General features: G+C 45.5%; 1 protein-coding gene across 1 annotated transcript; it reads left to right on the forward strand.

Annotated features, from left to right (window-relative positions):
- Positions 1-487: 487 nt before the first annotated feature.
- On the forward strand, positions 488-26866 carry Nub1 (negative regulator of ubiquitin like proteins 1). The gene is made up of 15 exons (XM_041640750.1): positions 488-597; positions 4060-4177; positions 7860-8027; positions 10340-10398; positions 11173-11243; positions 14378-14560; positions 14719-14807; positions 16374-16480; positions 19479-19662; positions 20378-20485; positions 20958-21110; positions 23422-23568; positions 24298-24393; positions 25154-25331; positions 25489-26866. The coding sequence occupies exons 1-15, from the start codon at positions 527-529 to the stop codon at positions 25665-25667; spliced, it is 1911 nt and encodes a 636-aa protein (XP_041496684.1). The 5' UTR covers positions 488-526; the 3' UTR covers positions 25668-26866.
- Positions 26867-27686: the final 820 nt, after the last annotated feature.

A 27686-nucleotide genomic window follows, 5' to 3' on the forward strand; every position in this document is an offset into this window, starting at 1 on the left:
GTCCTACCCTCTGTCAAGGCTTTAGAGAAACAAAGCCAAATTCAATTTTCTCTGATCTCAGAAAAACTGTGTTCTCGGAGAGAGGTCCGGGGTGACTGCTGCGCGCTTCACCAGCTTTCCTCACGGAGTCCCTTTTCCCCCTCCTCCGCAACTCAGCCCTCCCGTTTTAGCCCTTCCACAGCTCCAACCACAGTCCCCCAGCTTCCTGCTTCCTCCCCGCAAAGTAGCGGCCGCGCCCACAGATCGACTGACTGCAGCGCCGCCTTCGCTCCACCCCTTCACTCCTGCCCTTTAGCCCCGCCCCGCCCGCAGTCCTTCCCGCTACCATCTTCGCCCTCGCCCCGCCCCTATTTAGCCCCGCCCTTTAAGCACTAGCCCCGCCCACCCACACCCGCGTCTCCCCGCTGCTTCTTTTCCCACTCTTCTTTGATCCTAGGCCCCACCCCTCCATGAAGCTCCCGCCCACGAACCCGCCTTCCGGACAGCGCGAGGGGGCCGGGCGGGGGCGGGGCCGGCTTCACCCGGAATGAAAACAAACGGCGGCCTCTGCGGCATCCGGGCACTCAGCAGGTCGCTGCTGGCGCGGCGGTGGCGCAGGTAAGGCGACTGCGGCTGGCACCGAACGGGGCCTGGACCTGGCTGCGCGGCCGAGCCGGCCGTCGGCGCGGCTAGAGCGGCCGGGTGGACGCGGCGGTGCAGGCTCGGGAGGGAGCGGGAGGAGGTCCCTGCGGGCCTGAGGGAGAGGGACACCTGCCGTCAGCCTGAGCTGCGCCGAGCGGGCTGCCCGGGGCTGACGTGCGCGGACTGCGGATCGTTGTGGGTGAGGACACGAGCTTTCTGGCCCCACGCTGTTCCTGCCTCCTTCCCTTGCTCTTACTTTGAAGTACGAGACCGCAGTCGCGTGTTATTTCCCTGAGAGGGAACATGTATTGAATGTGCGTGAGTCTAGGCGATCTGGATTTTACAGAAGTGAGATTGAAAATTTCAACGTTAATTCCTAACGTTTCACTTTCGGTTCTGAGCGCTGTTATTCAGGACGTAAATGTTTTCCACGTTATGATATGGAACACCCAGAGACAGACTCCAAACTTGCATTTCTCCAGTTAAAACTGGGCTATTTGGTTTTCTTCCTTTTGACCTAACACCTGTCACTCTTTGTTTATAACCAGAGCCTCATACTTTGGAAGACGGTGGTTTAATTTAATTATTTTATTTAACTTTTTTTAGTAAACAGTGTCTCACTATGCAGCTCTGGTTGTCCTGGAATTGTCTGTGTAGAATATGCTGCCCATGACCTCACGGGAGATTCTGCTTTTGCTCCCTAGTTCTGGGATTAAAGGCGTGCAACAGTATGGCCAGCGACGGTGGTTTTATAATTTTTTTTAAACGTTAAATCTTATTTAATACCCTGCGTGGTGGCTCACGCCTTTAATCACAGCACTAGGGAGGCGGAGGCAGGCGAATCTCTTGAGTTCAAGGCCAGCCTGGTCTACAGAGTGAGTTCCAGGACAGCCAGAGCTAAGTAATGAGTATTGGCTGGTTTTGTGTCAACTTGACAGAAGCTAGAGAAGAAGGAGCTTGAATTGAAGAAATGCCTCCATGAGATCCAGCAGTAAAGCATTTTTTTTGTTAGTGATAAATGGGGGAGGGTCCAGCCCATTGTGGATGGTGCCACCCCTGGGCTGGTGGTCTTGAGTTCTATATGAAAACAAACTGAGCAAACTTGTAAGCAGCACTCCTGCACAGCTTCTGTATCAGACTTTGCCTCCAGGATCCTGCCCTGTTTGAGTTCCTGTCCTGACTTCCTTCAATAATGAATAGCAACATGGAAGTATACGCTTCCCAGCTTGCTTTGTGGGCATGGCATTTCATCACAATAGAAACCCTAACTACTAAGACCCCCTTTTGTCTCAGAAAAAAGAAATTTTGTGTGATGCACACCTGGCAGTGTTAGAACATAGATTAGGGTTGTGATAACCTTATCTCCTTTTGTTAGACAGTGGACTGGGTACAGTCTGGGAGACTGTTTTCAACCTTCTAAATAGCTGGTTGCTCGTAAATTATCTTGCTATTCTCCTTATTACGTGGCAGTGGTCTTTTTCTCAGAATTTTTTAGATTTCAGTCCTGTGTCTGGTAGGTTCAATGACTTGTGTTTACAAAGCAAGTGCTCCTAAGTTGCTGTGCCTTGCTGTAAGGATTAGTGTGTGAGTGACCACACACACACACACACACTGTTTATTCCATTCTTCATCCTGTCGACCCGTTTCTTACTCTCAGATGGATCTGAACATTCTTTTAAAAGCATGGTTATGGAATAATTATCACCACACTTGCTTCAAATCAGGTGGATTATATTCACAAGACTATGGAGTATTAGCCCTCCATACAAAAAAAGAGAAACATTTAAGTTCTAATAATCCATACTTTTTTCCACTCTGAAATTCATGTTCATTAATAAGGAGTGAGTAGTTTCCTCCTTGGTTTGGTTTGGCAAACCTTGAAACACTTCACTACACTGCCCACCTGCCTCTGGCACTCAGCAGCCTCCCCCACCCCTGGGAATAGTTGTACTGGTGTGGGATGCTGCCATAGCTCCTAAGAAGAAAAGAAGTTACATGCTGAAGACTTGCAGCAAGGGGTTGTGAGACAAAGTACAGAGTCCATTTTTGTAGGCAGATGGCTCCTACCAGTTCCGGCACTGGCTGGTGTTGTGGTTTTATAAACCTAGGGCCTGGGGTTTCCCAGCTGTAAAATGATCTAGCCACTGCTGCACTGAACAATAGATGTAGTTGTGCTATTGCTCTCTCAGATGTACCAGTGAAAACAACAGCAAACCATGCGAGCTGGTGTGATGGTTCGTGCCTGTCATCCAGGCACGGTGGATGCTGTGGCTTTGAACTTTGGGGCAGCCTGGGCTACAGAGTAAGACCTTGTCTCAACACAAAGTTAAAACAACAAAAACCAAAATAGTGTAGTACTGTAATTTTTAAAATTTTATTTATTTTTTGAGAGGCTGACCTGGAACTCACATTGATCTGTCTCTGCCTCCCAAGAGCTTAAAGGTGTGCATCACCACACCTAGCTAACTCTTTTGTTTTCAAAGTTCAACTGTATAAACATTTATTACTGTAGTTCATAGTTCAAACTATCTTTTCTTTGTGCTTAATTACCAGAATGGTTAGCTTAGTCTTTGGTTTTGAGTTAAAGTAGCCCAGGTGTAAGAATTTACAAGATATATATATATATATATATTTGCTTAAAGGGTTTGTCTTTTAAAAAAATTATCTTTTATGTGTATGGGTGTTTTGCTTGTATGTATCTCTGTATATCAGAAGGGGCCCTTGGATCCTCTGGAACTAAAGTTAGAGATGGTTGTGAGCTGCCTTGTGGGTGTTGGGAACCAAACCCAGTTCCTCTGGAAGAGAGCAGCCAGTAACCCCTGAGCTGTCTGGCCAGCCCCTTTCCTTACCTTTCTGAGAATAATAACAGGGTTAGAAATGGAGAGGAGAACACAGACCTAGCATGTGTAACATCTTGGTTTATTACTTTCTTCCACAGGAAACAGGGATATAAACTACCTCCTTGCTACATATTAGCAAGTTTGAAATAGATTTTTTTTTTTTTTTTTTTTTGGTTTTTCGAGATCGGGTTTCTCTGTAGCTTTTGGTGCCTGTCCCGGAACTAGCTCTTGTAGACCAGGCTGACCTCCAACTCCCAGAGATCCGCCTGCATGAAATAGATATTTTTAAGCTGGATGTAGTGACATATTATGTCTTTAGTCACAGCACTAGGGAGTCATTGGCTGGTGGTCTACAGAATGAGTTCCCGGACAGACAGGGCTAAACAAAGAAACTCTGGCTGGGGTGGGGGGGGGAATAACAACAACAACAAAAGAAACATTTTATATTGGCTTACATATAATTGGATACAGTAGCTTAGATTAAGCTGACAGAGGCACAGAGGGAACACTACTTTGCAGAACTCCTCAGTGGAGGAGATAATGTAAAGCATTTTAAAATGTGATGTGGGTTTTATTGATTTACAGTTTTGCTTTCAAGGATGGCGCAGAAGAAATATCTTCAAGCAAAATTGACCCAGTTTCTAAGGGAAGACAGAATTCAACTTTGGAAACCACCATATACTGATGAAAATAAAGAAGTTGGTTTGGCCTTGAAGGTATTTTCCTTTTACTATATAAATCTTTGCAGTGTTACAACTTTCCTAGTGAATACTGTTCTGATGTCACCAGAAACTACCAGGCCCAGCTGTGAACATTTTGAGAAATACCAAAGCCTTTAGTAATGAACAAATGTATTTTAAATTTAATTTTTAATTTTTTAAAAATTTAATTTTTTCAGCACTAAAGGTAGAACCCAGGGCTTCACCCATGCTAGGCAAGCTCCTTACCACCAAGCCATACCTCCAGTCCTAATTCCTGGCATTTCATTCTTATAAGAATGTTACCTGATTCTCCAGGTATTGTATTAACTGTGGCAAATTAAGTTATAAAGAGAAAAAGTTTATTTTGGCTTATGGTTCTGGAAGTTCCTCAAGCTTGAGTACCCCTGAAGCCTTGGAACTTTGTCAAGGGTAGCACACTGTGACACGCCTCAGGGCAGAGAGGACTGTGCTGCCAGTCCTATCAAGCAAAGCACCCACCTCCATGCACAGCATGTACTGTTTCTGATGAGAGCAAATGACTGCAAACTGGTCCTTGTTAGGTTAGTGTGCTCCAGCCTGTCTAAAATAGCTTATTGTCAAGTGGTGTGGAAGCCAGCAGCAACCACAGGCCCCTGCAGGTCACTAACCAGGTGTGGGTCAAATCACATCTCAGCATATCACCCAGCCGCACATCTCAGAGCATCCCCAGTGGTGCAGGCAGGACTGCGTATACAGGTTGACTGTCCTTGAACTGATGGTCCTCCTGCTTCAGCCACCAGAGTGCTGGGATTTTTGCTGTATTCCAATAGATAGGTTCAGCTGTATTTATTTTTAACCCCAAATACATAACATTTTATCACTGTAAAACATGGGAATTTTTAAAAATAAAATACTTTAAAAATCAATTTCAGAGCCAGTAGGATGACTCAACAGATAAGGTCCCTGCCACCAAGGTTGAGGACCTTTTGATCTCCAGATTCTGCACTGTGGAAGGAGAGAACTGACTCCTGCAAGTTGTCTTCCTATGTGCACCACCCACACAAAAATAAACGTAGAAGAAAATCACTCTCTGAAAATTCTAATGCCCCCTGAGCATGGTGGAGCAATCTTTCAATCTCAGCACTCAGGAGGCAGATAAGGGAGATCAGGAATCCAAGTCCTAAGGAGTTTGAGGCCAGTCTAGACTACATGAAAGCTGTTTTAAATAGCCAAAACAGAACACCAAACCAACCTACCAACCAACCAAAACCCTAATACCTGGGAAGGGTATTTTTCTCTCCTAATAGCAGGTCTCTCAATTAGGATTTCTGTTGTGAAGAGACACAATGACCACGACCAACTCTTATAAATGAAAACATTTAATAGGGGTGGCAGCTTACTGTTCAGAGATTCAGTCCATTATCATCAAGGCAGGGAGCATGGTGGCATGCAGACACACATGATGCTGGCTACATCTTGATCAGAAGGCAACAGGAAATGGACTGTGACATTGAAGCTTAAGCAAAAAAAGACCTCAAAGCTTACCTCCTCTGGGGGGGTGGGGGGGACACTTCTTCAACAAGGCCACACCTCCTTCAACATGGCCACACCTCCCAATAGTGTCACTCCCTATGAGCTCATGGGGGCCAATTACATTCCAGCTACTACAGCTGGTAATTCTGACATTGACTCAGCCAACAGTTCAACTTGCCCTTGATACTCACTACCCAGGCTTTGACTTTACAGGTCTCAGGGTGCACCCTCATGTCTAGTATGCCAAGTATGCAGTCTCTGAGTTACCATCACTGACTGGCTACAAAGTACAGGGTTCCCATGTGTGACAATTTGCTACAATGACTCCGAACTTAGGCCAAGTTTAGGGATTTTAGTTTCCCGTGAAGGCTACAAGAGAACAGATATCAGAGAGACAATGAGAAACCTGAAAGGGGCCTGCCTGGTGGGAGTCGATGTGCGACATGTACATTAAAATGGCCACTTCCAGGTCTGGAGAGATGGCTCTGCAGTTAAGAGGCTTGCAAAGGAACACAGTTCAGTTCCCAGCACCCACATCAGGAGACTCACAACTACCCATAACTCTAGCTCCAGGGAATCTGTTGCCACCTTCTTCTGGTCTCTACAGGCACCTGTGTATGCATGCACATATACAAATATAAATAATGAAAATAAGCCTTTTTTAAAACAGCCCCTTCATCACTAGGTGGAAGGAATTTTAGTTGCATTGTATCTTATGAGGTCCATCATTCATCAAAGTATAGTTATGTAGCACATGAGTATTCTTAAGTACAGATATATAAAGAAGACAGTTTTATAAACCAGACATGGTGGGCGTGCCTGCAGTTTTAGCACTCAGGGAGGTAGATGCAGGAGGATCAGTCAGGGTCATTCTAGGCTGGCCTCAAATTTGCTAAGTAGCCAAGGATGACTACATAGCAAATTTGAGGCCAGCCTAATATATGAAATCCTATCTCAAAGAATATATTTTTTTAAAAATATAGTAAACATCTCTGAAGTTGGTATATTCTTCCTGTCTTCTCCTGATGACTATTTTAAAATGTATTATGACTGGGCAGTGGTGGTGCATGCCTTTAATTCTAGCACTTGGGAGGCAGAGGCAGCTGCATCTCTGAGTTTGAGGCTAGCCAGTCCACAGAGAAAAGTACAGGACAGGCTCCAAAGCCACACAAAGAAAACCTCTTTCAAAAAATAAACAAAAAAACAAATAAAATGCATTATGAGTAAAACTTTGTCACATATATAAATCCCTAACAACCAAATTAAAAAGGTTATTTAATCTGTTTTGCTTTCACACAGTTTAAGAAATTAGAATATTTTTTCTGTTTTTAAATTTTTTCCCATCCAATGACAGTGAATAGTTCACTATTCTAAAAAGTTTTTTTACATTTATTTTATGTATGAGTATTTTTACTGCATGTATATTTACGTACCTCATGTGTGACTAGTGCCCTTGAAAGAGATGGCTCGGAGGGTAAGAGCACTGGCTGCTCTTCAGAGGTCCCAAGTTCAATTCCCAGCAACCACATGGTGGCTCACAACCATCTGTAATGAGATCTGGTGCCTTCCTTGCCAGCAGTACATTGTATGCTTAATAAAGAAATAAATCTTAAAAGTCAGAAAGAGGAAGAATGTTGGATCCCCTGGAACAAGAGTTACAGATGGTGGTGAAGTACCATGTGGGTGTAGAGAACCAAACCCAGGTCTTCTGTAAGAGCAACAAATGCTCTTAACCACTGAGCCATCTCGCCAGCCTCCACAATTTAAAAAAAAAATAATTATGTGTGTGGGGGGGAGTGTTAGAAGTCAATATGGGGCTTGGTTTTCTCCCACCATGTAGGACCCAGAAGTTCAACTTAAGGCATCAGGCTTGACCTCAGGTACCTTTACTTGTTAAGCCATCACTGCTTCTTAAAGTAATTTCTTAATATATTAAGGTTACAGGAGTCTCAGCCCTCCTTACTATCCCCCTGGAGTAGTCCCAGTTCTCACTTTGCCTACAGAGCCTATTTTTACTATCTGTAAATGTTTTAATTTCTCCCTGAATCCTTCCTGTGAACGGAGATTGAATTTGAGTACAATAAAGGCCTCTGCTTGTCAGAGTTACGTTGTGTTGGGGATTTTTTTCTTTACTATTTTTGCACTGACACTCTGCTGAGCTGCAGTCTCTGGTTTCTCCTCACAGGACCTTGCTAAGAAGTACTCTGACCGACTAGAGTGCTGTGAAAATGAAGTGGAAAACATAATAGAAGAGATCCGTTGCAAAGCCATTGAGCGTGGCACAGGAAATGAACATTACCGAACAACCGGGATTGCCACGATTGAGGTGTTTCTGCCTCCAAGACTCAGGAAAGTAAGTAGCTGCCCAGTGACGGAGACAAGCTTAGTGCTGTGACCAGGCTTTGTTTTGGTTTGTTTGGTTTGGTTTTGTGATGACAGGGCCTTTCTGTGTGGTCATGCTATCCTAGAACTTCATGTATAGACCAGACTGGTTTTGAACTCACAGATCCTCCTGCCACTGCCTCCCAAGGTTAAGAGCACTGGCTGCTCTTCCAGAGGACCCAGGTTCAGTTCTCAGCACCCACAGTACAGCTCACAGCCATCTTTAACTTCAGTCCCTGGGTGGTCTGATGCTCTCTTCTAGCTTCACTGGGCATTGCACACACATGGTGCACAGGCAAACACCTATACATGTAAAATAAACATGAAATGAAATAAACCTTTAATGTCAAGAAGCCAACGTAGACAGCAGGTTTTAGAACCGTATGTATGTAGTAGGACACTCCTTGCAGGAGTTCATCTTCTATGCTGATGGAGGGCGGAGGGTTAGTCAGCTGAGTATTGAACAGGGCTGAACTGACCTGCGTAGCCCCCTTGTCACGGGGCCTCATCCTTAGGTAGTACATGGCCGGTCTATTTTCCTGGGAGCACTTTGCGGCCCTTCTCAGGACCAAACAATATTGGCCATTCTCAGAAGTGAAAGTAGGTGCTTCAAGACTTGTCATGGGCAGGTGAGATGCTCAGCAGTTAAAATGCTTGCTGGAAAGCCTGACTTCTTTGCGATTCCCCGGTATCCACATAAAGGCAGAAGGAGAGAACTGATACCACAGCGTTGTCCTCTGACCATGGCACACCCACAAGCCCCTCTGCCCCATCATAACACACATGCACACATTTTTTTTAAAGGCAAGAAAAAAACAAAACACTTATATGTGGGCCTGGAGAGCTGGCTCATGTTAGTAAAAGTGCCTGCCATGTAAGCATGGGGACCTAAATTCAGATTCCTAGAATCCATGTAAAAAGCCAGATATGTGAGTGTTTCTGTAACCCTAGCCCTGGGTGGTATAGGCTTACAGGGTTGTGGATGGATCTCTGAAGCTCATTAGCTAGCGAATCAACGAGAGATTCTACTGAGAAAAAAAAAAAAAACACCTGGATTCAAGGCTAGCCTAGTCTACAATGCAAGTTCCGGAACAGCAGGGCTACACAAAGAAACCATGTCTTGAAAAGCCAAAAAAGATAAATAAAGAAAGAAAAGGCAGAAAGTAATCAAGATACCTGATATCAGCTCCAGATTTCACACATGTACACCCACGACAACAAGTACAACCACCACACACTATTAGAATAAATTGAGTGGCAAGCATTCACAGTAACACCACTCATAATGGCTAAAGTAGAGACTGTCGAACTTGCATCAGTGGATGTGTGGATAAACAGATACACCCACACCACAGAAGACTGCTGGTGGTACAGGTGTACAACACTAATAGTTTATGATATGAAACGAGCCTCAGAAACATGCAGAAAAGGCCTGATGCTATTATGGTTTCGCTTCTGTGAAGTGCCCCAAACAGACAACTTTGTAGACAGATAAACTGTTGCAAGGCTGGGAAGAAGAGGAATGGGGTGTAGGGCATGGTGCCTGGTGGCGGTGATGAGCAGGAATGTTCAGAAATTCCAGCAGATACCTTCTTCTCTTAAGGTTTGATTTTTATTTTATTTTTTTAAAGACTACTTTTTTAAAAATATTTGTTTATTTATTATCTATATACTTTCCAGGAAATAGTGCTAGATCTCATTACAGATGGTTATGAGCCACCATGTCGGTGCTAGGAATTGAACTCAGGACCTCTGGAAGAGCAGTCAGTGCTCTTAATCTCTGAGCCATCTCTCCAGCCCTTGATTTTTATTTTTAATTATATGTAAGTATGTGTCTCTGGGCTTGTGCATATAAGCAAATTATCCCCTCTTCCCACTGAGGCCAAGAGTAAATTGTATCTTCTGGGCCGGAGTTACTACAGTCAGGTATGAGCTACCCAAATAGATGCTGGGAAGCGAGCTCAGGTCCTCTGTAGAAGTATTTATTTGCTCTTACCATTAAACCATTGCTCCGATTTCATGAACTTTGATTATGATAATGGCTGGCCATGTGATGGGTCCCACTGAGCAGTCCTACCTATTGCACAAAGGGACACTCAAGTCACTTTGCCAGTCTGTACTGCGCTGTGTTCAACATGTTTCTCTGTACAGGCAGTGCTTTGGTCCTTAAGTAGAACCCCGAGTTTATATCCTGGCAGCACTTCACAGCGTCACATGTCGGGTAGCAGTTCAAAGAAGTGTCACACTCAAGTATATTTCTCGTTTTGTCTCTTTTTGCAACAGGACAAGAAAAGCTTGTTGGAGACCCACTTGCATGTCACTGGTAGAGACCTGAGATCTAAGTGAGTATCTGAGCTATGTCTCCCAATAGGTCTGCCCCTACCCTGGTTCATTAAATGCTCTCAAGCTGTTCTGTAAGCTAGGGAGCCGGTCCATCATCCTCTTATAGCCAAAGAAATGAAACCTGAAGGGTGGGACAAGAAAGAGGTCATGCTGGGCTCACATTGCTAAGTAAGAGGCAACATGGCCTTCTGAGTGAGAGGCCTGCTCATGGAGCTTCTTGGATGCAGTACAGCTTTCAGAGGGTTGAAGTAGCTTGGGGCCAACAGAAGAGGTGCCCAGCTTGTAGCTGAATGAGTGGCTGATGAATGAAAGCAGGAGCCATCCTTGTACTGAGCAGAGCATTCTTTTCAGCACCGATTTCTTCTTGCAAAGGCCAACCCATGCGTTCTTCAGCTGATTGTCTTGTTTCTTTACCTTCTGGAGAATGAGGAAGCATCAGTCACTCAATGCCCACAAGTAGACAAGTATAGGATAGCTCTAGTTAGAGGTTTCTCAGAGAGGATGCTGGATAGTATGGCAAGGATGTTTTTGACTCTACTCAGATGGACAGCCCTGTAGTCCTCAATTCGGAAACAAGTTTAGGAAGGGCTTGTTTCATGGCTTCCAGCAGCCGCCCACTGTACCAGCTTTATTGTAAAATCATGCTAGAGGTGGAAAGCCTGGTGTTTCTGTGTAGAAAGGTATAAAGTAGCAAAGTGGCCATCATGATCCAAGTCTTATGTAACAGATAACAAATTTGCTTTCCTGCAGCTTATATTGTTTTTATTTTATAGAATAGCTGAAACTTTTGGATTTCAAGAAAATTACATCAAGATTGTAATAAATAAGAAACAACTTCAACTAGGTATGTCATAACAAAAGAGGCATCAGCTATATAAGTACTGTCTTTCTTTTTTTTTTTTGGTTTTTTTTTTTTTTTTTTTTTTTTTTTTTTTTTTTTTGCTTTTCCTCTATTTGAAAATTTCCTGGCCTTGATGAATTTATTATCCAAAGTTGATTATGTTGAAAGTTTACCATAATGAAAATGTAAAGCAGAAAAGAACTTCCAATAAATATTCACTGTCCTTCTCTGGCTAGTGGGGAAGAAAGAAGTTCATTTCAGTCAGGTAAGATGTTCCAGAATGGAAATGTGTGCTGAGGGGAGGATCTGGGTTACTCATAGTTCTCTTTATGGGGAGAAAGCTGACCCTGAGAGAGACAGATGGACAAATCGGAGCGCTCTGCTTACTGAGTGTGGGTGGAGAGCAAATGAGCCATGTGAGTCTTCTAGCAGTGAACTCAGCCAGGGAAATTTTCACCACCCAGGGGAGCGCTGACTTCTTGAGGAGACAGTTTTGATTATATTAGTTGGGGGCTGCGTGTTTATCATTTACCGAGTCAGAATCAGGGTTGCTGCTGAATACAAGGCAGCCCCCACAAAAGCCCCACATCACAGACTTCTGCCCAAGATGTTAAATGCTGCTGGGAAGCCTGTGAAAATGAGCCTTGTTCAGTATGGAGTTTGTCCTCAGAAGGGAGGCACTGTACTACAGAGCCTCAAGAACCTGAGCTTCACCTGTCTGTCTGTCTGTCCGTCCGTCCCTCCCTCCCTCCCTCCCTCCCTCCCTTCCCTCTTTCCTCTTTTTTTTTGGGGGGGTGGCTTTTCAAGGCAGGACTTCTCTGTGTAATTCTGGCTGTCCTGGAACTCACTCTCTAGACCAGGCTGGCCTCGAGCTCAAAGGTCCACCTGTTTCTGCCTCCCGAGTACTGGGATTAAAGGTGTGCACCCACCACCCTACTAGGTTTCATGTTTCTAAACAGCCTTTCATTGTCTTTCAGCATCCCAGCTGTTTCTCTTGTGTGTTCACATGTCACAGCTACCTTCCGTTGACACCCCTTTTCTGTTCTGCTCATCACTGGACAGACATTTTTAATTTTAATGCTGCCAAAACCATTGCCTTACATTTTGTGTTTGTTGAAGAAGCTCTTCCCAAACCCAGGACCACAAGGGTATTCTCCACTTGAACACAGACATCTTCCTTCATCCCCAAAGACTGAGGATCAGCTTGGCTTCCCTCCAGTGTCACTGCTAACACTGGTGGTGCTGCTGCCTTAAGAGGGCTCTGTCCTTCCTGCAGTCTTCTACAGTGTCCCTCTTGTGATTTTTTTTTGTTTTTGTTTGTTTTGTAATCTTAAAATCCAATCGGAGGGCTGGGTGATGGCCTAGTGGGTGAAATACTTGTTGCTTAGGACCTGAGTTTGGGTCTCTAGCACTTGTGCATGTTGGGTTTGGTGGCACACTTCTGCAACTCCAGTGCCATGAGAAAGAGATGGACAAATAAATCCCAGGACTCTTTGGTTAGCCAGTTTAACTGAAACAGTGGACTTCAGGTTCAGCAAGAGACCCTGCCTCAGGAAAGAATATGGAGGGCCTGGAGAGGTGGGTCAGAGGTTAAGAGCACTTAATTACTCTTGCAGAGGACCCAATTTCTATTCTTAGCACAGTAACCCCAGGTCCAGAAGATCCAATGGCACACCTGTGGTATACCTATATGCATACAGGCAAACTATTGATACATACCAGGTAAAATAAGTTAAAAAAATGAATTATGTGGAGAAGCTTTTAAAGAATTCACAATGATGTGTGACCTTCACACCCACCCTACATAAAATCTAATCAGGTGGGCTGGGCGCCTTTAATCCCAGCACTTGGGAGGCAGAGGCAGGCAGATCTCTGAGTTCTAAATCAGTTTGTCTACAGAGTGAGTTCCAGGACAGCCAAGGCTACATTAACCCTGTCTCAAAAACAAGCAAACAAACCAAACAACAAAATTTAGTTAGGTGATTTTTTCTTCTTGCCACCTTCTTTCTCCAGGTGGATCTTGATTTTTGGATTTGAATATTAGAATAGTTGTCATTTCTAAAAAAGAAACATAGGAAAGGGGTGACAGTGTAGAAAAGTGCAGGGAACAAAAATGTAGGAAGGACAGAACCCTCTTAAGACAGCAGCACCAGCAGCTGTTAGCAGTGACACTGGAAGAAAAGGTTTATTTATGTATATGACTTCTCTGCCCTCCTTCTGCAGACTAGAAGAGGGCACCAGATCTTATTATAGATGGTTGTGGGCCACCCATGTGGTTGCTGGGAACCGAACATAGGACCTCTGGAAGAGCAGCCAGTGCTCTTAACCACTGAGCCACCTCTGCCCTCAATATCATTTTTACTAGGTTTGTCTGTAGTGTTGGCTAACCTCTTCACTGGACTGGCCACTCCCCCTTGTTCTGTTCCACGTTTTGTTTCTATTTGTTAAAAGAGGAAACTGGCCAGGCGGTGGTGGTGCACACCTTTAATCCCAACATTTGGGAGGCAGAGGCAGGCAGATCTCTGTGAGTTCTAGGCCAGCTAGGTCTATAAGAACTAGTTCCAGGACAGGCACCAAAAACTACAGAGAAACCCTGACTCGAAAATAAAAAAAAAAAAAATTTAAAAAAAAAAGAGGAAACTTTTATTCTTAAAATATTGGCGGGTCCCGGATGGGCTGGCGGCCCCGCCATACGGCAAGCGGGCAGCCAGCCCGCGGCGGGTCCGGGGAGAGCCAAGCGGCTGCAGGAAAAACTTTTGTTTTCCTTTTATGCTGCCTGGCATAGTGCTCTCAAATATTTGTTACTTTAGTATGGTCTTAGGGTAGAGAGAAAGAAAACAGGAAAGAGGGAATGTGGCCCACTGCTCTCTCTTCAAGTGTGAATGCAGGTTCTAGAATTCCATCTTCCAGGCTGATGAAGTGACTTGGTGGATAAACAACATTGGTTGCAGAGCCTGATAGTTTGAGTTTGGTCCTTGAATCCCACATGGTAGAAGCAGAAAAGTGGCTCCTGCAAATTGTCTACAAGCATGCACACACACACTCAAAAATAAATTAATAAAAAAGGACTCCATTTACCATAAGAAATGGACTGTTGCCCAGGAAGTTTGTGTGACAGGCAATTCTGCTGTTCCCAGGGAAAAGCCTTGAAGAACAAGGAGTGACTCACAATGTAAAGGCCATGGTGCTAGAACTGAAACAGTCTGAAGAGGATGTGAGGAAAAACTTGCAGGTAGAGGAAGAGGAACAGAATGAAGCAGAACTGAAGGAGAAACGCATTCAGAGGACCAAAAGGGGACTGGAGATTCTGGCAGAGAGAGGTACACAGAATTTTGGTTTGTTACCTCCCTCAGATACAAGGCAGCTCACAGAGTACCATGCCTCTTGTGGAGTTCCTCTCCACAGTATAGTGTCTCAAGTGTTATCTCTCACTTCTCTTCAACCCTGAGTTAACGGCACTCCTGTGGCTTTGTTGCAGCTGAGATGGTAGATCCGGAAACCATGCCTTACTTAGACATCGCAAACCAGACAGGCAGGTCAATCAGAATTCCTCCTGCCGAAAGAAAAGTAAGTATGGGCTGGGAGGCTGGCTGGGCTGTCAGAACAGAGGGCAGAGTCAGGCCCAGAGGCTTCTTAGAATGAAGATTTCTGATTAGGAATCAAGTTTATTTGAGGGTTTTGTTTAGTTCAGTATCTTTTTGTTATTTGAATTTGTGGTAGGCTTCACGATTTAAATTATTCTGCTTAAAGTTAAGAATTAAGAACTGGGCTGGGCAGTGGTGGCACATGCCTTTAATCTCAGCACTTGGGAGGTAAGGCAGGCGGATCTTTGTAAGTTCGAGACCAGCCTGGTCTACAAGAGTTAGTTCCAGGATATGCTCCAAAAGCTACAGAGAAACCCTGTCCTGAAAAATAAAACAAAACAAAAAAGGAATTAAGAGCTGGGCAGTGGTGGCACATACCTTCAATCTCAGCACTCAGGAGACAGGAGGATCTGTCTCTTGAGTTCAAGGCCAGTCCACTATACAGAGCAAGTTCCAGGGCAGCCAGGGTTACACAGAGAAACCTTGTCTCAAGGGACTGGAGGGATGGCTCAGCAGGTGAAGGTTCTTAATTCCATCAGAACCTACATGGTGGAAGGAGAGTAGTGACTCCCACAAGCTGTCCTCCTGCATTCACATGCACTGTGGTACAGCTGTACCTGTATGCATAGACATGCACACACAATAAATAAATAATAATTAAAACTTAAAATAATAAAATGAGGTTTTAAGATGGACATGATGGTTGTACAAGCCTGTAATCCCAACAACGGGAGGCTGGGAGCCAAACCCTCATTTAGTATACAGTCTAAGCCATCATAACCTTCTGTGAATGGATTTGGAGGGCCAGCAAGATGGCTTAGCAGGCCAAGGCACTTGTTGTTGAGCTTAACAACCTAAGTTCCATCTCAGGAACGTGCATGGTAAGAAGAGTCCTGAAAGCTGCCTGTGACCTCCACACATGTGCTGAGGCATAAATGTACACACACAAATAAATGTGAAAAAAAGTTGTTTTGGAAATGCTAGCATTGTCAAACATCTCAGAAGTGTGTGGTAATAACTGCTTGTGAAGGTGGAGGATGGGAGACTGACACAGGAGTATCTTGATAGTAAGAGACCCCAAACAAAAAACAAAGCCACAACCAAAAATGAGTGTTTGATTACTTATTTGGACATTCTTGCTACGTAGCTGAGGCTGGCCTCCACCTCACAGTCCTCCTTCTGGCGTCTCACAGGCCCACACTACCAAAGCTGCATACTCCTTAGAAAGGCCATAACAGTTGCTGGCTGCTCATCCTCTCCAGGCTTGTAGAAAATTAGAACCAAATCTAGACCAGCAGGTGGGTAAAGAAAAAGCTGATAAAAGTGAGGGGTTGATGCTACTCAAGACAACAGACACGTTGATTTGATAATTTGGCTTTGTTGCTTCAATGAGAGAAAACTCTAATTATAACAGTTAATTTGGCTTTTTAGATTGAGTTGTTTTGTTCTGTCTTGTTTTTCATTAGTGCTAATATGCTTATTAATTTGTTTTATTAATGCTTTTCTAATTTTATTGAAAGCTGTTTTTAGAATTCCAATTCTTTCCTAGGCCCTTATGTTAGCTATGGGATACCATGAGAAGGGCAGAGCTTTCCTGAAGAGGAAAGAGTATGGAATAGCCTTGCCGTGCCTTCTGGATGCTGACAGGTATTTCTGGTAGGTACTTTTGTATTCAGCTGATACTACAGTAGGGAAAGCTCCAGCACCCTCCTACCTATAACTTTAGACTGATTTTTCACTCCATAGTAGTTTCTGGGAGTGAGGAAATAAGGCACACATCAGTCTGTGGTTGTTTCCTCTTTTGTATTTCTTTCTTTTTTTTCTTTTAAGTCAGGGTTTTTCTGTGATGCCCTGTCTGTCCTGGATCTCAGTCAATAGACCAGGCTGGCTTTGAACTCAGATCTGCCTGCCTCTGGTACTGGGATTAAAGGCACGTGCCACCAAAGCCCAACCTTCCTTTGTATTTCTAACTCCATCTATTTTTACCCTCATATGTAGGCTCTCCACCCCCAGTATCCTGCCACCAGAACTGTCCATCACATGGCTCCGCCTCTTCTTGGGAGTGGTGTTGGTGCAGATGGTGATGGTCCTGAACCACAAATCGCACCGCAGACTGCACACTGAACCACATCACACTGCACACTGAACCACATCGCACTGCACACTGAACTACATCGCACTGCACACTGAACCACATCACACTGCACACTGAACCACATCGCACTGCAGACTGCACACTGAATCACATTGCACTGCACACTGAACCACAGCGCACTGCACACTGAACCACAGCGCACTGCACACTGAACCACATCGCACTGCACACTGAATTACATCGCACTGCACACTGAACCACATCGCACTGCACACTGAACCACATCGCACTGCACACTGAACCACATCGCACTGCAGACTGCACACTGAACCACATCGCACTGCACACTGAGCCATATTGCACTGCACACTGAACTATATCGCACTGCACACTGAACCACATCGCACTGCACACTGAACCACATCGCACTGCACACTGAACCACATCGCACTGCACACTGAACCACATCGCACTGCACACTGAACTACATCGCACTGCACACTGAATTACCTCGCACTGCACACTGAATTACCTCGCACTGCACACTGAACCACATCGCACTGCACACTGAATTACATCGCACTGCACACTGAACCACATTGCACTGCACACTGAATTACATCGCACTGTACACTGAATTACATCGCACTGCACACTGAATTACATCGCACTGCAGACTGCGTAGTTTGACTGTCACTCTGCAGTCACTGCCGGATTGCTGTCTCATGAACTGTCAGTTATGCTAAGGTGCAGTGTTCACAGGAAGAAAGTAAAATGCCTGGCTCCTTTTACCTTACTTCCTAGTTTTCAGATTTAGTTGGTTCCTCAAAGGTAACCAAACCGAAGTTTGCTTTTTTTCTTCATCAGTATTAACTGGTGAAGCCCAGAGTGAATTAATTCCATTCTCTCAGCGCTTGAGAGGTTGAGGCACAAGTTGTAGGCCAGCCTGGGCATCTCTACAAGCTCTTGTTTTCAGGGGGATATATATCTATGTATACACACGTTTTTAACATGGACTTTAGCACATCTAATCTGATGTGCTTCATATATGTGTGCTTAGTGTCTCCGTCTTTACTGGCCCTGGTGTCCTTTTGACTTGGTGCTTTTAGTCTCTGCAGTTTCCCAGGGTTTCTAGTTCCTGTTCGTGGAAATAGTACTTAGAGAATGTTAATTTGGGCATGTTGGACACTTGAGACAGACTTGGTTCTGGGAAATGGTCAAGAGTAAACAGCCTATGGGTGAACTTTCTGTTTTGTGAATTCCCATGACAATCATCTATATGAGTACATTTTTTATGTTTATGATAGTTTTCCAGCTGCAAAGGTCAGTGCTTTTGGGTCTTAAATGTATAAACCTCAAGCTAGCTTATTACAAAGAAGAGATTTATTGTCCCAGATGTTTGAAAGAAATGGGGCAAGGCTGGGAAGAGTGAGAAGGTGGTCTTGCCATGTATGTCCCTCTGTCTCTGCTGCTTCATTTGCTTCTTCTCTTCTGAAGCAAACGCTGCAGACTCTAAGCCAAGTCCTTAAAATCAAAGAAAAGTTTTCACGTCTTTGCATACTTGTTCCTACCTCGTTAGCAGAGAAGATTTTAAATATGTGTGGAGGGGGAGACCGCCATAGTGAACTTATACAGGCTCACAATCTGCTTTAGTGGATAGCAAGAAATAGTTGGTCTTGATTCTTTGTGAGCCCTTTTTAACCTTTTCTCCCTGGACAAATAATTTAAATGATTTTCAGATCTCAGATCCTCATAAAAAACAACCACATCAGTATCATCATCAGTTCATGCTACATCAATACATCATAAGTATCAGGTGTAACAGATGCTATTGGTGCCTTTATTAAAGTATAGAGTCATCTTTCCTTTGTGGTCACAAGTGCACATGGTGATCCACTTCAAGAGCAAGGTTTACTGGCTCATGTTAGAAGGTTTAGCCTGTAACCAGTCGGCCCCATTGCTCTGCCATGTCCCTTGTCTCTGCTGCTTTGTGTTGCAGTGTTCATCTCGTCATTGTGGAGGAAAAGAATAGTAATGTGATGACGGGCAGTAGAAATATTCCAGTATGACATACAGAGATTTGTGAGAGATGGAGAAGGCGTGAGAACTATGCCAAGGCACATGACTGTACTTGCTAAAAAGCAATAATAAAACAAAGAATGACCTTTTAACCAACTTTTATTGAAAAAAGACACTTAGGTTTAGGTTATCATTCTTGAATCTAATTCTTTTTACTCATTATTTGTACTCTCCTGGCATGGAGAACCTTGCTACTGTTCCCCTAATTGGGTCCTCAGCATCAGTATTTCCAAAGAAAAAGACTCCTGTGTCGTGGTGATTGTAATTCATAGCCAGGGCTGGAAGCCACTATGTCTGGGCCAGATGCCGCCATGCTGCTATTGAGAATCCTGATTTCTCTTTATTTATCCCTTCAAAATTTTATTATTTTAAATAAATGCCCCATTAGTTAATCCTACAAATGCAGCAAGAGCTGGAAAGCTTTCCGGGGACCACAAAGTGGCTGAAGGGCTCCACATTGTCGGCTTTCTTGTCCTGCAGTGAGTGCAAAGAGCTGCTGGACACTGTGGACAACTACGCGGTTCTCCAGCTGGATATTGTGTGGTGCTACTTCCGCCTGGAACAACTGGAGTGCCTGGATGATGCAGAGAAGAAGCTGAACTTGGCCCAGAAGTGCTTTAAAAACTGTTATGGAGAGAATCACCAGAGACTGGTCCACATAAAAGTACGGAACCTTTTTTTTTTTTTTTTTTTTTTTTCGAGACAGGGTTTCTTTGTAGCTTTGGACTGTAGCTTTGGATTCTGTCCTGGAACTGGCTCTTATAGACCAGGTTGGCCTCAAACTCACAGAAATCCGCCTGCCTCTGCCTCCCGAGTGCTGGGATTAAAGGTGTGCGCTGCCACCACCCGGCTGTGATTGGTTTTCTGAATCCACTTCTGGGCACAACTACTCCTGTCCAGGTGTGGAACTGCTGCCAACAGTGATTCATCTGGGCAGCAATGTAAAACCAAGGCTTGGTTTCCTGAGTCTGGCTACGTCTAATTTTATTTTATTGGTTTTGTTTGAGACAGTTTGATGTAGCCCAGGCTGTCCCTGAACTCCTGACCCTCTTGCTCCAGCCTCCAGAGTACCTGGATTACAGGTGCACACCACTTGTGCAACTTCGTCTTGCTGCGTCTGTGCTGGTTTTCACAAACCCCTGCTCCCAGTCACCCTGGGCAGGAGAGAATCTGTCTATGATTTATTCATGGCCTATAGTGGTTGGAGATAGGTGTCTGACTGGTTCCTTCCATGTGGAAGAGGCACTGCTTGGGGATCTTCACACTGACAGTGCTGTCACTTTGTTCCTGTGGGGACATGGGACAGTTACACAGCAGTGAGAGTGCTGCCCTTAAATTAGAAATAAGACAGCTTATTCTTTTTTCTCCAACAACTTTAGGGAAATTGTGGGAAAGAGAAAGTGTTGTTTTTAAGACTCTACCTGCTTCAGGGGATTCGGAACTATCACAGTGGAAATGGAGAGGAGGCTCGGGAATATCTCAACAAGGTAAGTAAGGCTGCTGTGTCTGCCCTCACCTGTGCCCCTGTGAGTTGGTGCTCTGTGGTCGTGCTCAGACTGACCCTTCAGGGCCCTGCACCTCCCTCCCATCCTCCCACACACAGTGTGAACACTTGTATCTGGGAGGGTTCAGGCAAGATGCTGCAATAAGGACATTTCAAAATGGCAGTGGCTTTATTGGGTAAAGTTTCTGCCCTGCTGTCTAGCATCTAGCTTAACGCGAGGAATGTACTACAGTCGCTCAGACCCTCCTACAACACTCAGCCTGCCTGGTTATGCTGGTAGGTTGTACAGGCAGAGATGGTGTTGTCTGTTTTCATTGCTGATGGTTAGACAAGCTTCCTTCAGTCAGAATCACATGCAGCAGTTTTCACTGTGGCCTCACTTCTGGCTTAGCGCTGCTAAGCTTTGATGTTGCTACTGTTGTGTGAGTCTTCTGTTGCTTCCTGTTTGCTTGTAGGCGCGCCAGCTCTTTAAAGAGCTGTACATTGATCCATCAAAAGTTCACAACTTGCTGCAGTTGGGGTTCACTGCCCAGGAAGCCCGGCTCGGCCTGCGGGCTTGTGATGGGAACGTGGACCATGCAGCCATTCATATTTCCAACCGCAGAGAGGTAAGTTTTCACTTCTTTCTTCAGCACCTGTGAGGCTCGGACCCTGTGAAAAGGTTAAGAAACAAAGACAGTACAGCTTCTTTTCTGAACGGGGTAGGAAAAGATCAGAGAAAATGCCAGAAGACATTTGAACGAGAAGGGACTCCAGATCAGGAGAGCAGGAAAACATTGCCTTCGCTTTTGTTTATTTGAGACAGGCTCATATAATCAAGGTTGGTCTCGAACTTGCTGTAAACCCAAGGGTAACCTTGAACTGCTGATCCTCCTTGCCAGTAACTGAAGGCTAGGATTACGGGCATTCTCCACACACACTTTTCTGCAGTGCTGGGGATGTAACCTGGAACTTCAAGGATACTGGGCAAGCATCTGTCAACAGGGCTGCATCCCCACCAGACTGTCTTAATCACATCAGTTTTGAACCAGGGCAGCTTCCTGTCACAGTGGCTAGTTAAACCAGCAGGCTTCTCTCAGGATCTCACTTGATACCATATTGTATTTCTGGTCATTATTTCAAAGGCAACTACAAACAGTCTGTGAGGCCACAATGCTAGTTTTGGATTGCTTTCTTGCCTGGAAACATGTCAGATCAAGAAACAAGGTCTTTTTTTCTTCTTTTTTTTTTAATTGATTTTTTTATTGAGCTCTACGTTTTTTTTCTGCTTCCTTCCCTGACTCTCCTCTCTTCAATCCTCCCCAAGGTCCCCGTGCTTCCAATTTACTCAGGAGATCTTGTCTTTTTTTTTACTTCTCATGTAGATTATATCTATGTAGGTCTCTCTCTTAGTGTCTTCATTGTTGCCTAGGTTTTCTGGGATTGTGGTTTGTAGGCTGGCTTTCTTTATGTTTAAAAACCACCTATGAGTGAGTACATATGATAATTGTCTTTCTGTGTCTGGGTGACCTCACTCAAAATAATGTTTTCTAGCTCTATCCATTTTCCTGCAAAATTCAAGATGTCGGGGTTTTTTTGTTTGTTTTGTTTGTTTGTTTTGCTGTGTAGTACTCCATTGTACAAATGTACCACATTTTCCTTATCCATTCTTCGGTCAAGGGGCATTTAGGTTGTTTCCAGGTTCTGGCTATGACAAACAAAGCTGCTATGAACATAGCTGAGCACATGTCCTTGTGGCACTATTGAGCAACGTTTGGGTATATACCTAACAGTAGTATTACTGGGTCTTGAGGAGGGTTGTTTCCTAACTTTCTAAGAAATCACCATACTGACATCCAAAGGGACTGTACCAGCTTGCATTCCCACCAGCATTGCAGGATTGTTCCCTTTAACCCACAACCTCTGCAGCATAAGATGTCATCAGTGTTTATGTATGGTGTAAGATGGAATCTCAGAGTTGTTTTGATTTGCATTTCTTTGACTAAGGATGTTGAACATTTCCTTAAGTGTCTTTCAGCCATTTTAGATTCCTCTGTTGAGAGTTCTCTGTTGAGTTCTTTGTAGATTTTGGAGATCAGACCTCTGTCTGATGTGGGGTTAATAATGAAGATCTTTTCCCATTCTCTAGGCTGTCGTTTTGTCTTGACTGTGTTTATAGAAGCTTTTCTATTTCAGGAGGTCCCATTAATTGTTTCTCTCATTGTCTGTCTGCTGGGGTTATATTTAGGGAGTGGTCTCCTGTGCCAATGCATTCAAGTATACTTCCTATTTTCTCTTCTATAAGGTTCAGCGTGGCTGGCTTTATGTTGAGGTCTCTGATCTATCAAAGAAATGAGGTCTTAAAGCTGCAGTCATTTATAACAAGCTTACAAAAGAGAGTTTCAGAATTCTAGTGTTGGAAAGGAGGGACCTTGTCTCATCCAGTTAGTTGTACAGCAGAGAACTTGAGGTCCAGAGCGAGCTGGGATTTGCTGTCAGTCTTCTCTCAAAGCTGGCATAGTCTCCTAGGGCTTTCCAGCCAGACACTCTTCTTGTATGGATCCCATTTCCCAGGGGAACCCTGAAGCACAGCAGTTCATGGGCCACAGAAGGGGCAGAAGAAACTCTTCTGCCATGGTGTTATAGCTGCTTACCTGTGGGAGCCTCTTAACTCCTCAGCACATAAGAACCTGTCCATTCTTATGCTGGATACTTGGTTCATGAGGTGCTGGGCTGATGCTGTTTCCACTCCTGATCTCAAGCCCAGCCCTAACCCTGTCCCTGTGTTGTCCCTTGCCTCTTTTCTTGGCAAGGATAGGTAGGGGTCCCTTTTTGCTTAGTTGTTCACCAACCCAGAGACCTTGAGACACCCTGCAGAACAGAGCCTCAGATTCCTGCGCTGCCTCCAACCCTAACTCAGAGGGACTTGTTTTCCTAAAGGAACTGGCCCAAATAAGGAAGGAGGAGAAGGAGAAGAGGAGACGCCGCCTGGAAAATATCAAGTCCTTGAAAGGAATGGGCTACTCCACACATGCTGCCAAACAGGCCCTTCACCAGGCCAGAGGCAACCTGGACGACGCCCTGAAGGTAATGCTTCTAGGCTTCAGTCTGAGCAGCTGACTGCACCCCACTGGTCTGCCTCCAGGCTGTTTCCACAGCCTTCTTGTGCTCTTCCTATATCTTTGTGTAGATGGGGTTGCACGTGCACCCATCTTTTCCCCATCCTCTGCTTTGTGTGTGTGTTTTATGTTTTTTTAACAGGATCCCACTGTGTAGCCCTGGCTGTCCTGGAACTCGGTATGGAGACCAGACTGGCATCAAACTCAAGAAATCTGCCTGCCTCTGCCTCCTGAGCACTGGGGTTAAAGGTGTATGCCAGCATGCCCAATTTGTATGTAATTAAAAATGAGAATGTAATTTGACTATGGCACTTGAGATTTCTGTGCTAGGCAAACATGAAAAGCACATTAAATTCTAGCCATCTGAAGAAACCAGTGAGCTTGAACAGTTAGTTTCAGTAGGTCCCGAAGCTGGGGAGAAGTCAGTCAGAAAGGACTTGTCTTGTATGAGGACCTGAGTTTGAGCCCCAGGGCCCAGGTTAAAATGCTACATGTGGTGGGGCACATGCTAGTACTGGGGCGTAGAAACAGGATCCCTGGATTCTAGCCAGCCAGTTCCCTTTCCTGCTTCAAGGTACTCTCTGCACGGCCAACGGTGACATCCTACACTCATCTGTCCCGCTAGTGGACAGCTCTGGGCTGTACACCTGCATGTAACAGACAGTCTGTGGAATAAAGGGTGTCCCTGTGCTTTCAGATTCTCCTCAGTAACCCCCACATGTGGTGGTTACAGGACTCAGACTCTGAAAACAGCAGCCGTCAAGCAAGTCCTTCCCAGGAAAGCATCGACCAAGTGAGTGCCAGGCGCTGCGTCGTACCGTGGGCAGGGCTGGCTGGGATGAGTAGGATGGTGGCAGGATGGCATGTGTCTGCCTCTAGGCTTCAGCAGGACCTGCCATCCCTGTAGTGGGACGGATGTGGGTAGAGGGTTCGAGTGAGGCACTTCTGTAGAAAGTAAAGGGGAGAGGCCAGCCTGAGTTCAGAGCCAGCCTGGTCTACATAGTAAGTTCTAGGTCAGGGCTATATAGTGAGATTCTGTCCCCTAAAAACAGCAAGAATGATGGCCTGCAGCAGGAGGTACCTTTGCCTTCATTTCTCGGTTGTCCCTTCCCATGTTCCACCGCTAACATCAGTCCTGTTTCTCTGCCTGGGACCTAAGAGGATGTCACTATCCCGTGAAACTCAGCCCACCTTGAGCCTCATGAGTCTTCATCCACACTTAGACTGCACTTTAGCGTGTCCCACATGTTGTGGCCACGTAACCTATGGTACTCATAGTTAGATTTTCATGGCACTTGCTTTCAGCACCATGGTGGCCAGTCCTGAGGTGAGTGCCTAGCCCCTGTTGACACCTGGTCTTCAGAGCCCTTTCTGCATGGCCTGGCATCTTCTGGGACTAAAGAGGATGAATGCAGCATTCTGTAATTATACTAACCTAGGAAGCAAGGTTGTCCTAGCTGGGCTGTGAGGTGACAAGAGCATGGATGTGGTGGCTCACATGGCAGTGCGAGCTGAGCTCACGGTCACAGTCCTCACCCTGTGATCTCTCCTAGCTGGTGTACATGGGTTTCGACACAATGGTAGCTGAAGCAGCGCTAAGGGTATTTGGAGGCAATGTCCAGGTAGCAGCTCAAACCCTTGCGCACCATGGAGGAAGCCTTCCTCCAGACCTGCAGTTCTCAGGAGAGGACTCCTCCTCCACAGCGTCCACATCCCCGTCTGACTCTGCAGGTAGGTCTGACGTATGGATGCCTTACTGATAGATAGCTGCACTCTTCCAAGTTTGAGCTAACAGCAGCTGTGAGCCTAAGGTAGAGGCTGCCAAAGGCACTGTCAGGGTTACAGAGAGTCCTGTGATCTGCTTATCCCTGTGGTGTTTTCATTGCAGGGACCTCTAGTGCCTCAACAGATGAAGACATGGAGACAGAGGCTGTCAACGAGATCCTGGAGGACATTCCAGAGCACGAGGAGGACTACCTGGACTCAACTCTGGAGGACGAAGAAGTCATTATTGCCGAGTACTTGTCCTATGTGGAAAGTGTAAGGTCTGCTGCAAAGAACAACTGAACAGAAATTAGTGCTACATTTCTGCCTATAAATCTGTCGTTGCGAATGGTCGAATGCAGCTCTTCTTTGCGTTCCTCTTGCTTTTCAACGATTTTGCTCCGAGTAGGCTTTTTCCTCAGGTACAGGGACCCAGCATAGTGAAGAGAGGCTTTGTTGGGAAAGACGGTCTAGAAAAGGGGATTCCCTGGCTCTGCTGTTTCCCTTCTGCCTCCCAGTCTGCATCTCTAACCCTGTCACTGTCAGTTTTCCATCAGAACTGAGGAGCAGGCTTTCCAATGGAGGCAGGGTGGTCTGCAGAGAGACGGGGACTCTGTCTCCCGTCTGCCTCTCATTAGCCCTCCTGTCCTGCTGCTGTCCTCCTCCGCCACTGCCTCTGCTGTGCAAGCTTACCTCAGCCCTTGCTCACCCTGCCGCACCCCTTGACTCTTCATTCCAAGCGCTGTGGGCGCAATGAGATACAGGCCGCAATTCCACACCAAATGGTGGCAGATACCTTGATCTTGAAATGTCAGTGTTTGTGCTCTTAGATCAGTAAAAATCTGTACTTAAAATTCAAGGTTGCAAATCAGAGTTTCTGTAAATTCTGGATTCCTCATACAAAGTGAAAGTCTCTTATTAAATCGAAGTTTTAAATGCTAACCGAAACAATTTTTTAATTTACATTTTTAGATTGCTGTCAGAGAAAACTCACTGATAGCTAGAAGACCTGAGTCTGAGATGTGCTTTCTCAAGTCTCTTTTTGGGTTTTCTATAGCTGGGTCACAGAACTGTTCCTAGAGGGGCCTGTCAGCCTCTGGTTGGTTCTTCCTGGGTATGGGCCGGATGGATAGCCTTCTGGCACCCAGGCATGGCAGCAGCCAGGTGTGGAATGAGTCAAGTACCACTGTGTCCCTGAGACCCTAGGGTCTCAGTTCACCTGAAGCCTTGACTAGGCTGAACAAGTAGAATTGTTTCTTGCTTTTTTTTTTTTTGATTGCATATATTTATTTGGGGGGTAGGGAAAACATGTCATGAAGAAAACTGGGGTTCAGAAGACAACATGTAGGGATTTGTTCTCTTGCCACATGTGGGTACCAAGGACTGCACTTAGGTTGTCAGGCTTGGTGGCAAGCCCTGCTCCCTGATGAGTCATCTCGTTGGCCCCCTTACTATTCTTTGGAAGTGGATGATATTGATGGAAATAAACGTGGAGAACGCAATTGGATGTCTTTGGCCTAGCTGCAGTGAGTTGCTTCCCAGTTGTTCACACGATCATTCCATTCTGTGTGTTGGGGGTGAGTGGAGCATTACCCTCCAAAGCAGCAAGAGGCTGGCATGTGGCTCTGCAGCAGAGCCCAGCTGGGCCTGTATGGGTTACACCTCCAGCATCAGCAGGGTTCAGGTATGACCAAGAGTGAGTCCCAGCAAGTGTGCCTTCACAAGTGCAGGGCAGGTGGAGTTACCTTGAAACTGCTGGCCGACCAGGCACCATCCTGGGCATGGTGCCAGCTGTGCTCTCTGGATTCCCAGCTGTTTAAATGCTGATGGAGAACATGGAGCCAGGGCAGCGCTGCCATGCCATCAGGCCCTGACTGCATGTGTCTGCCCGCAGAGATGCACAGTGTGGGCATGGGCAAGCAGAACCAGCAAGATGCCCTTGCCTGGATAGGGTATGACCATAGCGGGGAGCTGAAGTGGATGGTTAATGGCCACCAGAGTGAGGTTTGAGAGAAATTCTCCTTAGAGTCAAGAGAATATTCCAGAGTTGCACAAATTGTTATGAATAGGATTGTGGGGAAACGGGATGAGAGTGACTCAGGAGTTGGGGGAGACGGTTTGGGTGCACCAAGAGGGTGTGTTGCGGGAGAGGAGTGAGAGTCTGCTGAGACTTTGTGCAGAGTCCCAAAAAGCAGGTGGGGACTTAACTAGAGGTGGCAGAACAGGCAGAGTTTGGAGAAGCAGGGCAGGCATGGCGCGTGCTTATGGGGAGTGAAGTCAGTCTGAAGCTGATGTCACTGATCCTGATTACATTACTTGAAA

Source organism: Microtus oregoni, unplaced genomic scaffold (genome assembly GCF_018167655.1).
Source record: "Microtus oregoni isolate MIOR12 unplaced genomic scaffold, Mior012 000064F_ref0000363, whole genome shotgun sequence".
Classification (NCBI taxonomy): Eukaryota; Metazoa; Chordata; class Mammalia; order Rodentia; family Cricetidae; genus Microtus; species Microtus oregoni.

Excerpts from the sequence above, each read along its gene's own strand:
- Nub1 (XM_041640750.1), top strand. The coding sequence starts at position 527 with ATGAAAACAAACGGCGGCCTCTGCGGCATCCGGGCACTCAGCAGGTCG. Across the intron at positions 11,244-14,377 it reads TAAGAAACAACTTCAACTAG|GGAAAAGCCTTGAAGAACAA; the intron begins GTATGTCATAAC and ends TGCTGTTCCCAG. Across the intron at positions 14,561-14,718 it reads GGAGATTCTGGCAGAGAGAG|CTGAGATGGTAGATCCGGAA; the intron begins GTACACAGAATT and ends GCTTTGTTGCAG.